Raw genomic sequence first — 13,643 nt, 5'->3', positions numbered from 1 at the left:
AAGTGGAAAAGTGCTGGAAAAGTGGAAAGAGCTGGGTTCAAACTATGTCTCTGTTATTTATTACCTGTGTTACTTTGGGGAAATTACTCCATTTCTCTGGTCCTCAATTGTCTCATCTATAAAATGAAGAGATTGAATAATTGTCCCCTTCCAATAATAAGGTTCCTTTCAGTTCTAATTTCATGATCCTCTAGTATAGGTGTTCTTAATCTGGGGTCCACATACTCCTTAGATCTCAAGGGGGTCTATGAAATTAGATGGGAAAATATATCTTTATTTCAATATAATTGCCTTTTTTAAAAATCTTATGTAATTTATGCAATTTAGAAAAAAATTATTCTGAAGATGAGTCCATTGGCTTTACCAGAATGCCAAGGGGTTCTATGATACAAAAAAGGGTGGGGTTAAGAACCCCTGCTCTAAAGGAGATATGAGATAATAAATGAAAAGAACTTTGCCAAACCTAAAGTGCTATATAAATATTAGATGATGATGATGATGATGATGATGATGATGATGATAATTTGGGTTTGAGGAGGGAGAACCCTCCTCAAGTAAAAAGACCACATGTACCACTGGGTTTATTAAAGCTATGTGTTGTCAGGAAACTTCAACAGCCACATGTGCACTTAGCTTAACATCACTCCTGGACCTCAGAACCCTTGAACTCTGGGTTAAGCTGTAGAGCCTCCTGCTCTGGGCAGGAGGGACCATTCTTCCCACATGCAGAAGACTAGGTAAATAGTTGCAGCTTTCAATTGTGATATCACTGGTCCTGGGGTCTACCATCTTTAGGGAGTCTTCCAAAGCCTAGTTACAACTCAAGATCCTTTACTAAAGGTGAGGCAATGCAAGGTGACTGCAGGTAGAGGCTTTATACCATTTCTAGGAGGGCAAGGCAGAAAAAGGCCATAGCCCACAACCAATCAGCCTTTAGCATAACAAAATGATCCACTCCCTAGGAAACATTACAGAGTCTTCCTGTGGGATTCCTCAAGATGACCAAACTCTTGCCATGCTTACAAACAAGGGACGCAGGGTCCCAACTCCCAAAAGATTTTGCCTGACCTACCCTCATGGGATTTTTGCAAAGAAAGCATTCCCAAATCCTTAAGTCACATTCAAGAAACCAGTCTATAGGAACACAGCAATCATACAAAAGGAAGGGCAGGTACCACTTCTCTTGGGGGTTGGTGAGGGGAGCTCTTATTGGATCAGATGAGGGTAGAAACATAGAAGGAAATAATTTAGGAATTCAAGGTAGAGAAGGGTCCATCTAGGCAAATATCACAGCCTCCCAAACACATTTTCATGTAGTAATAGAATGGCAGGATTTTAGAGCTGTGAGGGACCTTAGAGACCTCCTCTTGAAGGAAGCACATAACTCATGTGTGTTCCACACCTTGCTTGGGTGGCAGTTCATTACTCTGCACTGAGTAACTAGGGGCCCGCCATGATGCCTGGTTCTTTTCCGTTTCTAAGAGGCAGCTTTAGATTAGGGATTTTGTGCCAGGTCTTGTGTTTCTTATGGACAACTATGTCCCCTGTGGTGATCAATGAAATGGGCTTAACAAAATAATAGTAATACCTATTTATTATGAAGTGAATAAATTTCAGTGAACTAATTAACATTTAAAATGTAAAGAAGGAGTGAGGTGGGTTCAGGTTAGGGACTGATATGAATAAAAATCTTCTAGTCACCATATCACTGAATTAAAGTGTCACTGATTGAGGGTATGGATTTAGAGGATGTGAATTCAAGTCCCAGCTCAGTCATTTATATGGTCTTGGGCAAGTCAACTCACCTCTGGGCCTCAGTTTTGTCAACTGAAAAATAGGACAGGGCTTGGACTAGATGGCCTTTAAAGAGTGACAAATTTGTTCTCACGGTTATCCAAAGCCAGTCGTTCAGACCATGAATTCTTTACTACCGATATGAATTCAGGTGAACCATTTGATCTCTTTGGGCCTCAATTTCCTTATCTGTAAAATGAAGGGGTTCCCTTCCTGCTCTATGTCTCTGAAGCTCCAGACTCCCAACCTCCTTCAATTATCTACCTATGGCTATTTCCATAAATTCTAGTCATGCTGTCCCCAATCACTCCATGGCATAAGCCTATGGCAGGTTCTCAAATACTGAATTCTTAAACAATACCCAGAGCTAAATGCTTGTATTTCAGGCAGATTTTGGAACCATTTCCGAGTTTAGCAGTGGTTGCCTAGTAAAACTAGGCATTGAAATGATCATGCTCAGGCTATTAAGAGAAAAGATAGAGTATGGGGAAAAGTTGTCCGTATAGCTCTGTGATTCCTATAGCATCCTGGATAAAGAGATGTTGTGAGTCTTCCTGATCAACACAATGGAAAGATGATGAACCCAGGAGTTAGGAGACATGAGTTCCAGTATTTACTTGGCCTGCCTTGTCTGGGTGGCCTTGGTCAAGTTACATTTCCTCTCTGTGCCCCATTTTCCTTCTTTATAAAGTGGCACTGGATGAAATGATCTTGACTAAGGATTCTTCCATCTATACTACTCTGTGATCCCATTGGGAGTGCCCTGGGATATTTCTCCATCTGCTTAGAGCCTTCTCAGTACAGGGATAGCCAAATGATGGCATAAACATAGAAACAGAATCTGGAGTAAAGAGAACTTATTCTGATGCTGTGGGCAAATCACTTAAACCCTCTGAGCCTTGGTTTTCCTCACTAGTAAAATGAGGGTAATAATTCTTCCATGATCTGCCTCACAGGTCTGTTGCAAAGAAAACATTGCCCAAGTCTTAGTTAGCTACAAAAATGTAGTTATTTTTATGGAGCCTCAAATTCTCATGCAAGTGATGTGTCATGCACCCAGCCATATTGATCCTTATCTTACCCATAATATCTAGGGAACTCTAGAGCATTGATGCGGCAAATTCCTCATCTGCCTGTGGTTCGGTACATAGTATCAATGGAGGTGAAGCTGTTTTCTCCTTGGTTTGTTTTAATTGAACTGCTAGGATGTAAGAGAAGAGACCTCTGACTTAGGAGCTGAAGCAAGAGGTGTATGGACACCTCATTTACATGCAAGCCTACTGTATTTACAGTGGAGAGCAGAACTGGCTGCTCCTAGGGAGCCTCCATCTTGTACCCTCATTCCCCCCAACCCTGGATCATTCACCTGGTGCTTAGGAATGTGCAGACAAGTGTTCCGTGTGCATGTCACGCTCTCTGTCTTTGCCGGTACAGTATCACTAATTAAATTTCATGCTAATGATCCCAGGAAGTGAACACAGACCACAAACCCTGATGATTTCAGCTGACGTGCTGAAAAGTACATTCATGTGGAAATGTCATGAATAAGTATGAATGCCTGGTCTACCCACTGTAGCAAAATATCCAACTTAGACTAATGTTTGGAATGAGGAAAGAACAATCTATCAGGAATTAGTGCCTTGTTTCTCTCTCTAGCCTTCTGTTCCCAAGGCTATTCCTCCCTTTCTCCTCCCTGCATCTGCCCTCCAAATAAGGGTATCATCTTTACCAGCTTAATTAGTATGCCAGCTTAGTATGAGTCAATGGTGAGAAAATCAAATGCATTCTTAGGCATTTGAGAAACATAGTGGACAGAGTGAAAGAAGTGATAGCCTGTGGTTTGGGTATATCTTCTATTTACTTATCTGTGAACAGGGTATATATCTCAGTAGACTATGTGCCCCTTGGGAGAATGTGAAGGGGATAAGCATTTATATAGCACTTACTACATTCTAGGCACTGTGCTAAGGGCATTGCAAATATTATATCATGTGATCTTCACAACAACCCTGCCAGATAGGTGCTGTTATTATCCCTGTTTTATAATTGAGGAAATGGAGGCAGGTAGAGGTTAAGTGGCTTGCCCAGGATCACACAACTAATGGGTGTCTAAGACCAGATTTGAACTTAGGTCTTCCTGACTCCAGGCCCAACACTCTATTCACTGAGCCACCTAGCTGCCTCCTTGAGTTCAGGGACTATCTCCCTTTTGTATTTGTGTGTCTAGCACAGTAATTATCATATAGAAGTTAATTAATAGACCACGTTTGATTGGTGGTTTGGTTAGACCACATTTGGGGGACTACGATTAGTTCTAGGTGCCAAAAAGGGTCATTGACAAGATGAAGGGTGTCCAGAGGAGGGTGACCAGCACAGTGTGAAGGGTCAAGAGATCATGTCATAAGGATTAAGGAGCAGGGGATGGTGAAAAGAGAAGAGGGGAGAGGAGAGGAGAGAACAGAGGAGAGAAGATAAGACTGAAGGAAGATGTGATATCATTTGAAGGCCTATCATGGGGGAAAAGAATTAGGCATGTTCAACTTGTCCTAAGAGGGCAGAACCAGGAGTCACAGGATCATAGATCATAAGCTGGAAGGACTCTCAAAGAGATCCAGAGAAGCTAAGTAAGTGACTTGCCCTAGGTCTCATACATAATATATTGAAGGCCTGGAATTTGAACTCAGGTCCAATCGCTCTAGGTTCAGCAGTTCAAATTCAGCACCTTTTCATTGGGCCTTGTTGCAACAATGAGTAATGTTGTAAAAAAAAAAAAGAGTTAGGACTGATGTAAAGAATAATCTATTAGAACTACCCAAAAGGGGAATGGGCTGCCTCAGGAAGTAGTGAGTTTTCCATTAGTAAATGTCTTTAAGTGAAGGTTGTACAACCACTTGTCAGGTATGTTATTGGGGGGAATTGTATTCAATGTGTGAACTGGAATAGGAGACCCCTGAGGTCCCTTAAAATTCTGACATACTGTAACTTGTGAAATTTGAGCCCATTTTATGCCAAGAGATACAATCAAGGCAGAAGAAATTATTTTAAAATAACAGGGAGCCTTAAGAACAGAAGGCTAAATGGAAGCACAATCTTACTGTGCTTCTTCTTCTCTTAAAACTTTTATGCACATACTGTTTCCCTGGCTCTGCATGAGTTTACATGTCTTTCTATGCTTCTCTGTATTTTTCATATTCATTATTTGTTAGGGGTTACAATATTCCATCACAATGTGTTTGGCCATTCCCAAATCTAAGCCTTTTTTTTTAAAGCAATATTTTATTTCTTTGTTGAATTCTGTGCAGATATCTGTGTTTGTATATTTTGGCCCAGATCAGCTGCACAGTCCATTTGTGATTTGCCATGTTTGTTTATGATTTTGGTGTCAAGAGAATTAAGAAAAATGTAAATTTTGGCTTAGGAAGGTCAGAAATATTTGATTGCAGTTTTCCTATTCAGAATTCCAAATGGGACACAGTGGGAAGACCACTGCCCCTGGAATCACAGGACCTGAGTTTGAATCCTGACTCTGCCTCTTATTGACCATGGGACCTTGGGCAAAGACACTTCATTTCTCTGGAAATCAGTTTCCTCATCTACAGAATGAGGGAATTGAAGGGGGCGATCTCTAAGGTCCTTTCCAGCTCCAGATATATTACCTATGATCCAATGAAATCCTAAGAGGATTTACTCTTTTTTTCTTTAACAGCAAAATTTTATTGGAGATGGGGGTTGGGGCGGGTGAATGTCCTCCTTTGGTTTCTATGTTTGTCTTGTGAAATCTACTGTCACATTTCTAAATCTGCATTACTGTGACCCTTACCATTCCTTCATTAATGGTCTTTTTTTGTTTCTCCCAACTGTTCAGTACATCAAGATTGCAAAGAACTTTGCAGTATTCACCCTAAATGGGAACAGGGCTCAGAAAGAATCAGTCTGAGGATTTTGGGGAGTGGGTGGGGGAGAGTGGGATTTGCAGTGTAAGGATGGATAAATGCTGTCACTGATTTTCCTTCTGAGAATAGTGTGCTGTCTGTTTTGCCTGGCAGGCTTCTAGAGATAGAGAAGGCTCTTTGCCTAGGGTCAGAGCATCCTAGAAGCATTTGTTATTAAAAAGTCAACCCAAGCTCTGTTCATGAATTATGTAGTTTAGAGTCTCACTAAAGAAAACTTATCCAGAAAAGAGAAGTCAGGCTTGATGGCTACTCCTACTTTCATGACTATATTGCAGAGAATGTATGGGATGAGTAAAACCACAAGTTCGAAATGCAGTCAATGTTCATCACAAACATTTTTAAAAAAATATTTCTATCTTTGGTTTTTACATCACTTTCATTTCCAAATCTGTCATCACCTCTTTCCTACCCAGAGAGCCATTCTTTTTAACAAATAATAAATTTGAAATAGAAAAAAAGCTTTTCAGTAAAATTAACCAATCTAGCAACTGAGTCCAACAATATATTCAATGTTGTGCACCTGTAGTCTCCCGCCTCTGTAAAGAAGGTCCAATCTCATAGTTATATATAAATCATAAATTGTAAACTGTAAATAAACTGTAACTCATAGTTATATATGTTTATGTAAGCCTTCTCATGATACTCTGTGTTCTTTCTAGCACAGTAACTGGTACATAGTAGACACTTATTAAATGCTTGTTAATTGCTTGATTCATATTCAGTGTATCTAATAGTAATATTCCAGCAATCCATATACCATATTTTTTCATCTGTCCCCAAGTGATGGATATTTAGTTTCTTCTAATCTTCTTTTTGATAAAGAAATCTTTTGGATATCAAATAAACCCAATTTTTGTGGGAACTTGTAAGATTCAAACTTGGCCAGAGAGTGGAATTCCACTAAACCAATCTCCAAGGAGAAAAGGAGCTCTGGGGAATCACCTCTTTTGGCCTTGTCTTCCCCAATCCAAATCACGACAGACTGAAGACATGGGAAGTGTAGAGGTGGTAAAAGGCTTCAAATTCTGCCAAGTAAAGCTGAGATGTGCTAGACCACAGATCTTCCATCTACTCTTTGGGAATTTCTGCCATACTACATCATGTCTGGAAAATTTGAGCTATCTCCCAAACTTCTAGAGGACACCGGCTTTCTTGAACTGTTTTTCTAGATTCCATAGTCAAGAACAGTCTTTCTAGCTTTCAGACAGCCACTTGACAGGAGGAACCTGATATTCTGATACCCAACTAGTTAGAACACTGGACACAGAGTTATGAAAAAATTGGGTTTATAACCCACCTCTGACACCTTGTGTGACTGTGGGTAAGTCATTTAACTTCTCAATTCCTGTTTTTTCATCTGCAAAATGGGAGGGGGAGGGGTTGAACTAGATGACAGATCTACTAGATGACCTCTAAGGTCTCCTCCAGCTTTAAATTTCTGATCCTATGATCACAGGTCATTCCAGGAATGATGGTCACTCAACTTAATGCCTCTTTGCCACACGGTATGTAGATATCCTGATATTTGTGAGGCTTCTGGGCACTTGTCTCAGAACCTAGAGCCAGAGGCAGGTCCAGTGGTTTAGTACAAAAGAGCACCGTTCGTTGTCTGGAGCCATCTAACTGAACTGGATTGGTCTTGGGACAACTTTGGTGGTGTAGAGGATGCCCGTGAATTTGGCTTGGCTTGGAACTTTGCTAGGGATTTCTTGGGGGTGTGAGTAAGGGGAAGCAGGTATCAACTAGTCCTTCAGACAAAGATTATATAGGATGAGGCTGTTCTAGGCCATCCTCCTGACCTCAGCTCCCTAAAATATTTTAAGTCCAGGGAGTCTATTATTTTGTAGTAGATTTGTGAATATCTTCTGGACCAGAGACCCCGGCTTGAGATGAAGCCAAAGCTTCTGTATGAGAATCTGGAAGAGTGTGCTTCCCTGGTCTAAGTTGTGGGAGTACAGGACTGGAATGGCCCCATTTTCAGAGCTTGTCTGACTCGATACTATCATAGCTTGAGGTCTCTCTGTGAGTGCCATTAAAGCATTCAGGGAGACCACAAAAGTTTGTGGTAGGGCAATAGTGATGGAAGGATTTGAACTTACAAAATTTCACCTCCAGATCACCATTCCAGGCATGACCTATTGTAGAAAAAAGAACTGCAATCTTGGGGTCAGGAGTCCTGTCTCTATCATTCTTTGCTGTGTGACTTTGGGCAAGCCAAACTTTTCTTCTCTAGTTCTCTGTAGAATGAAGGGATGGTACCTTGTCTTGAGGATTCTTCTGGTTCTAAGATTCTATGGTTCTACTGTTAGAGAAAGAGTGTTGTTTTTTTTTGTTTGTTTTCTTAAAAAAACAGGGTTTAAGTGTTGGTTCTGCTATTTAATAGCTGTCAGACCCATTCAACATGGGATTTCCCATATACAAAAGAGGTGATTTGAATGAGGTGATCTCTAGTGACCTTTTCAGATTTGACAATCTATGATTTTTAGGTACATTTTCACTCTGCCCTAGACTTCGACTTGTGTGCTGTGTCCATGCTCAATACATACTAGGTACTCTATGTCACATAATAGTTGTCACATTATTGGTACTTAATTGATGTTTGCTGACTTGCCTTAACTGTAGAAAGAGGTTTCTCAAAATGGTCCAGTGTCACAGAGGGAGTAAGTGTCTAAGAAATGATTCAAACCTAGGCCTTGCTGCTCTTCATTTCATTTTTAAAAAATTGACTAATTTCTTTTTAGTTTTCAACATTTGCTTCCATAGGATTTTGAGTTCCAAATTTTCTCCCCTTCTCTCCCCTTTCCCACCCCAAGATGGCATGCAATTTGATATAGGCTCTACATATATATTCATATTGAACGTATTTTCACATTAGTCAAGTTATAAAGAAGAATTAGAATCAACGAGAGAAACCACGAGAAAGAAGAAACAAACATAAAAATCAAAGAAAAATGCTGAGAACATGAGTAAAGGGTCACCCTGTCAGAGGGCAGAGTTGGACATCTACTTGATAAACACTTCTCCACTGCACCAGTGGGATACCATTCTTTATATGCTATCAAAAAGAAACCCAGAGCTAAGAAAATGTTTTCTGCTCAGGCTATGTAGAAGAGTTCAATCTTTCTTGAGTAGGGACTGACACTGACTGCTGGGTTTCCCTCCCTCTTGTCTTAGAGGATTTTGTCAAAGAAGGGGACTAAGAAGATCACTTAGTCCTTCCCCATTCATTTTACAGGTGAAGAGACCAAGGCCTAGAAAGTTGAGGTGATTTGTCCAAGGTCGTAGAAGTACTAAGGAGGATCTAATGAATTTGTCTCAACCTTACTTTCCTTCCCTGTGAAAGAAAGGGTTGGAGTAGATGACCTGTGGGATTCCTCAGGGAAGGCTAAATTGATTTAGAAAATTAGATGATTCTAAATGAACCTATGCCTCAGTCTTTGATGGGGTTAGCAGAAAGAACGCTAGACATGATCCCAGATGTAGAGCTGGAAGGGCCCAAAGAGACCATCTAGTCTAATCTCCCATTTCACATATGAAGAATTGAGTTCTAAAGGGGTTAAGCAATTTGCCCAGGCTCACACAGCCTGTGTTGAAGACAGGATTTGAACACAGCTCTCCCTGATTCTGAGACCAGTTCTCTACCCACTATATCTTGCTGAGGGCCATAAGAACCATGACAAGGATGGTTCAGATCCTTGCTCTATCATGTTCTAGACATGTGGTCTAGGACAAATCATTTCACATCTGTGATCTTCAGTTTCCTCATCTGTAAAATGGGGATCATAATCATAACACCTCCATCACAAGAGTCTCGTAATGAGAATCAAATGAGACAATATCTGTTAATTGTTGTTTTTGTTCAGTGGTGTCCTACTCTTTGTGACTCCATTTGGGTCTTTCTTGGTGAAGATACTAGAGCAGTTTGCCATTTCCTTCTTCAGCTTATTTGACAGATGTGGACCTGAGGCAAGTAGGATTAAGTGACTTGCCCAGGTTCACACAGCTAGTGTCTGAAGCTGTATTTGAACTCAGGAAGATGAGTCTTTCTGATTCCCAGCCCAGTGCTCTATGCACTGTACCACCTCAGCAACAACTATTTGGAATTCCCTGTAGATTGGATGATATAGTGGCCCTGGGAGTGCCAGAGTCTTTATAATTTTTTTTTTCAAGGTAGAAGGAGCTTTAGCAATCATGGAGTTAAAATGCCCATTTTACAGGTGAGGTAACAAAAATAGGGGGAGTGACTGGTCCAGTGTCACAGAGGGAGTGAGTGTCTGAGAAAAGATTCAAACTCAGGCCTTGCTGCTCTTCATTTCATTTTTTAATTAATTAATTTCTTTTTAGTTTTCAACATTTGCTTCCATAAGATTTTGATTTCCAAATTTTCTCACCATGTCTCCCTTCCCCTACCCCAAGATGGCATGTGATTTGATAAAGTTTCTACTTATACATTCATATTGAACCTATTTTCACATAAATCGAGTTATAAAGAAGAATTAGAACCAATGAGAGAAACCATGAGAAAGAAGAAACAAACAAAAAAAAAGAAAAAAAAAGAGAGAGAGAGCAAATAATATGCTTTGATCTGCATTCAGACTCAGTTCATTTTCTGGCTGTGGATAACATTTTTCATCATGAGTCCTTTGGAGTTGTCTTGGATCCTTGCATTGCTGAGAAGAGATTAGTCTATCAAAGTTAGTCATTGCACATTGTTACTGTTACTGTGTACAGTGTTCTCCTAATTCTGCTCCTTTCACTCAGCACCAGTTCATATAAGTCTTTCCAAGTTTTTCTGAAGTCCACCTGCTCATCATTACTTACAGCACAATAACATCCCATTACATTCATATACCACAGCTTGTTCAGTCATTCCCCAACTGATAGGCATCCCCTCAATTTCCAATTCTTTGCCATTGTGGTTTCATTTCAATAGGGAAGTTCCTGCACCAATGCAGGACACTCCCTTCTCTGCAATTTACAGCTTTAGGAGAGCTGCCTAGGCTTCTGAGAATTAGAGTGACTTGCCCAAGTTCACAGTCACTGTGTGTCAGAGGTAGGATTTGAACTTGAGTTTTCCTTCCTGAAGCCCATTCTCTATCCATTATTCTGTGTTCCCTCTCTAAGGGGAATTAATAGGACTCTTGAGTGTATATGTTGAAGGGTCAGCATCAGCTGGTTATCCTGCATTCTAGTTTCCAGAAGTAGGGTCTTACCATGTTTACGCCTCATTTCCAACCCTGATTCTGGTCATTGTTTTACTTTCTCTGGGCTGGAACCCCTTCCTTGCTTGCCTGTCAGTCAGCCCAGTTCTTTGTGCACTGGAATCCTGCTTCATTCCCCTACTCCGCCATCATCCTCTTGCCTCTGAGGCGATTCTCAAAGCTGGCTCCCCATTACCTGCTTGCCAGGCCTCTTTGCCACTAGCTGGTGCCTGGATCTCTGCCCATTGTCCCTTGCCAGATTCCCTGGGTGTTCTCTTCCCATTTGTCTGCACCTCTGCCTGGCCCTTATTTCTCTGACACTCACCTGTCTGCCCTGATGCCTGGATGCTCCCCAAAGGCTTGCTCTGTTCTGACAGATTTGTTTAGTTTCTGGGACCTCTCTATGCAGTTCCATCCTGTCTCACTCTGGGTTTTGTACTGGTTTTTCCCCTACCGGGAATGCACTCCTTCCTTACCTCTGCCTCTTAGAAACTAACTTCTATGGAACCAAGAGTCTTAGGAGACCTTTCCTTATCATCCCAATATACAAAGAGAGGCAGCCTTGTAGAGTGAGTAGAGAGCCAATAGCAGAGTCAGGAAGCCACTGATTCAAGTTGGGCCTGTGACACATACTGGTTCTGTGACTCTAAGAAAAGCCATTCAACCTTTAGTCCTTCTGGCAACATTCTAAGACTTGTAATTGCAAAATAGGCACCGATCTACATTGGTGAAAGGATTTTCCTCACTGGGAGTTCCCTGGACCAATAAAATCACAAGCCCAACCCCCCTTCCCCTCTCCCCCCAAGCCCATATTTATGTCTGTATACGCTGCTTCCCTAGACTGAAAAGCAGAGACTAATTCCTTTTTGTTTGTCTTTAAATCACCAGTGCCTATGTCCAGCGGCACGTAACAGAAGCTTGATAAATGTTTGTTGACTGACTTACTGATTGACTTTACTTGCCACTGACCAAGCCCTAGTTCAATTCAATTAAAAACAATTATTAATTGTCTACTATCTGCCATGTGCTATTTTAGTCCCTGGAAATGTAGAGATGAAAAATGGCACAGTTCTTGCCCTCAAGGAACTTTCACTCTAGTAAAGAGGATGAAATAGAATTAAAGTGAAGTATTTTACAAGATAGGAAGTGAGGGGACCACAAGAGAAAAAGAGGCCTAAAGTGCTCTAAGAAAATTGAGGAAGAAGAGGAGGAGAAGGAAAAGGAGGAGGAGGAGGAAGAGAAGCAGGAGGAAGAGAAAGGAGGAGGACAAGAATACCTATACATGGAAGGATCGGGGAAAGCTTTAGGGAGGAAGGTAGCAACTGAACCTTCAAAGAAGGGAAGGGCTTTGACAGGAAGCGGTGAGGAAGGAATTCATCCAGGCATGGGGGAAAGAGAGCAGCACTTCACAGAGACTGGGGAAGGCAAGTAGAGATCAAGAGACAAATAAAAAACCACTTGTATTAGAAAGGAGAGTTTGGAAGAGAGAGTATTATGAAATAAGGCAGGTAAGGTGGGTGGGAACCAAATTCTGAAGAGCTTTAATTGCCAGGCTAAGGAATTTGTATTCTAACCCATAGGATGTCTGAGGATCCATGGAACTGTTTTTCAAAATAACATTTCTCCAGAATTGTTTTTTGAAAGAGTATTTTCATCATTATTTCAATATAATTGATTTACTTAATTAATTTATGCAATGAAGTCTTGATAGCTTCCTCAGACTGCAGCTGGAGACAAAGAAGGCTAGATCCCCTGCTATATACCCCTTGTGCCAGAGGGAATTCCCTTCTCCCCTACCTCCTGTGTGCCAAGGCCAGGCATGTTACAGGAGCTAGACACTGGTCATCCTGGGCTGAAGGGACCGTGGGCCAGGGTGATGCAATAAACCATCTCTGAGCTTCCATCTGTCAAGAATAGAATTCACTTGAGGCAAAGGTTGATATTACTGAATTGCTAAGAAGAAATGGGATTTCTTTGTGAACTTCTGGGTCAGGGATAGTCTTCATTAATCTGGGTCTTGTGTCTCTCTGACAGAATCTCCCCGGGAGGAGAAGATACGTGCTATGGAAGTGATAGAAGAATGCTCACAAGGGGCCGTCTGTGAAGCGACAGGGCCAGCTTAGTGTCAATGGTCCTCACCATTTTGACTGGGGGAGTGGTGTTTGTTATATAGGCGACCCAATGAGCTAAGCTAGCTAGGCCACAAAGTGGCCAACAGCAGGCTTGCTGGAGCATCTAATCCATTGTTGGCTGGGGGCTGTGAGAGGGCCTCTGGGCTTAGTGGTTATGGCAAATCAAAGAGTTGGGGGGGGGCTACCTTAGATTTGGGAGGATTAGAACAGGTCACTCATTGCTTTTGAGCTTTATGATTTTTTTTACTTTTATTAATTGTTATTTTGTTGGAAAATTTTTATTTTAAAGCCACATTCATTCCCAAATACGTTCTTTTCCCTCTCCTACCCAGAAAGCTATCCATTAAAATGAAAATTAGAAAAGAAAGAAGAGTGGGTGGAGGGAAAGCCCTTCAGCAAAACTAAGGGAAGAATCAGCCATCTCAACAGCATGTCACCTCTGTAATCCACCACCACAGTGGAAAAGGGAGGAAGTGAGCCCAGGGATTGGTTGTAACATATACAAACGTTCTCTCTCTCTCTCTCTCTCTCTCTCTCTCTCTCTCTCTCTCTCTCTCTTTGGA

General features: G+C 41.3%; 1 protein-coding gene across 1 annotated transcript in view; it reads left to right on the top strand.

Annotated features, from left to right (window-relative positions):
* Window positions 1-13,071, top strand: part of LOC114043348 (acid-sensing ion channel 2-like) — a 29,955-nt gene extending 16,884 nt beyond the window's left edge. The window contains exon 4 of the mRNA XM_027862433.1: window positions 12,983-13,071. Within this exon, the coding sequence (XP_027718234.1) occupies window positions 12,983-13,071 (89 nt within the window). The remainder of the gene's footprint in view (window positions 1-12,982) is intronic.
* The last annotated feature ends 572 nt before the right edge of the window (window positions 13,072-13,643 follow it).

Source organism: Vombatus ursinus, unplaced genomic scaffold (assembly GCF_900497805.2).
Source record: "Vombatus ursinus unplaced genomic scaffold, bare-nosed wombat genome assembly UNPS02014768.1, whole genome shotgun sequence".
Taxonomy (NCBI): Eukaryota; Metazoa; Chordata; class Mammalia; order Diprotodontia; family Vombatidae; genus Vombatus; species Vombatus ursinus.
The sequence above is the reverse complement of the archived record's forward strand: the minus strand, read 5'-3'. Positions and strand labels throughout refer to the sequence as shown.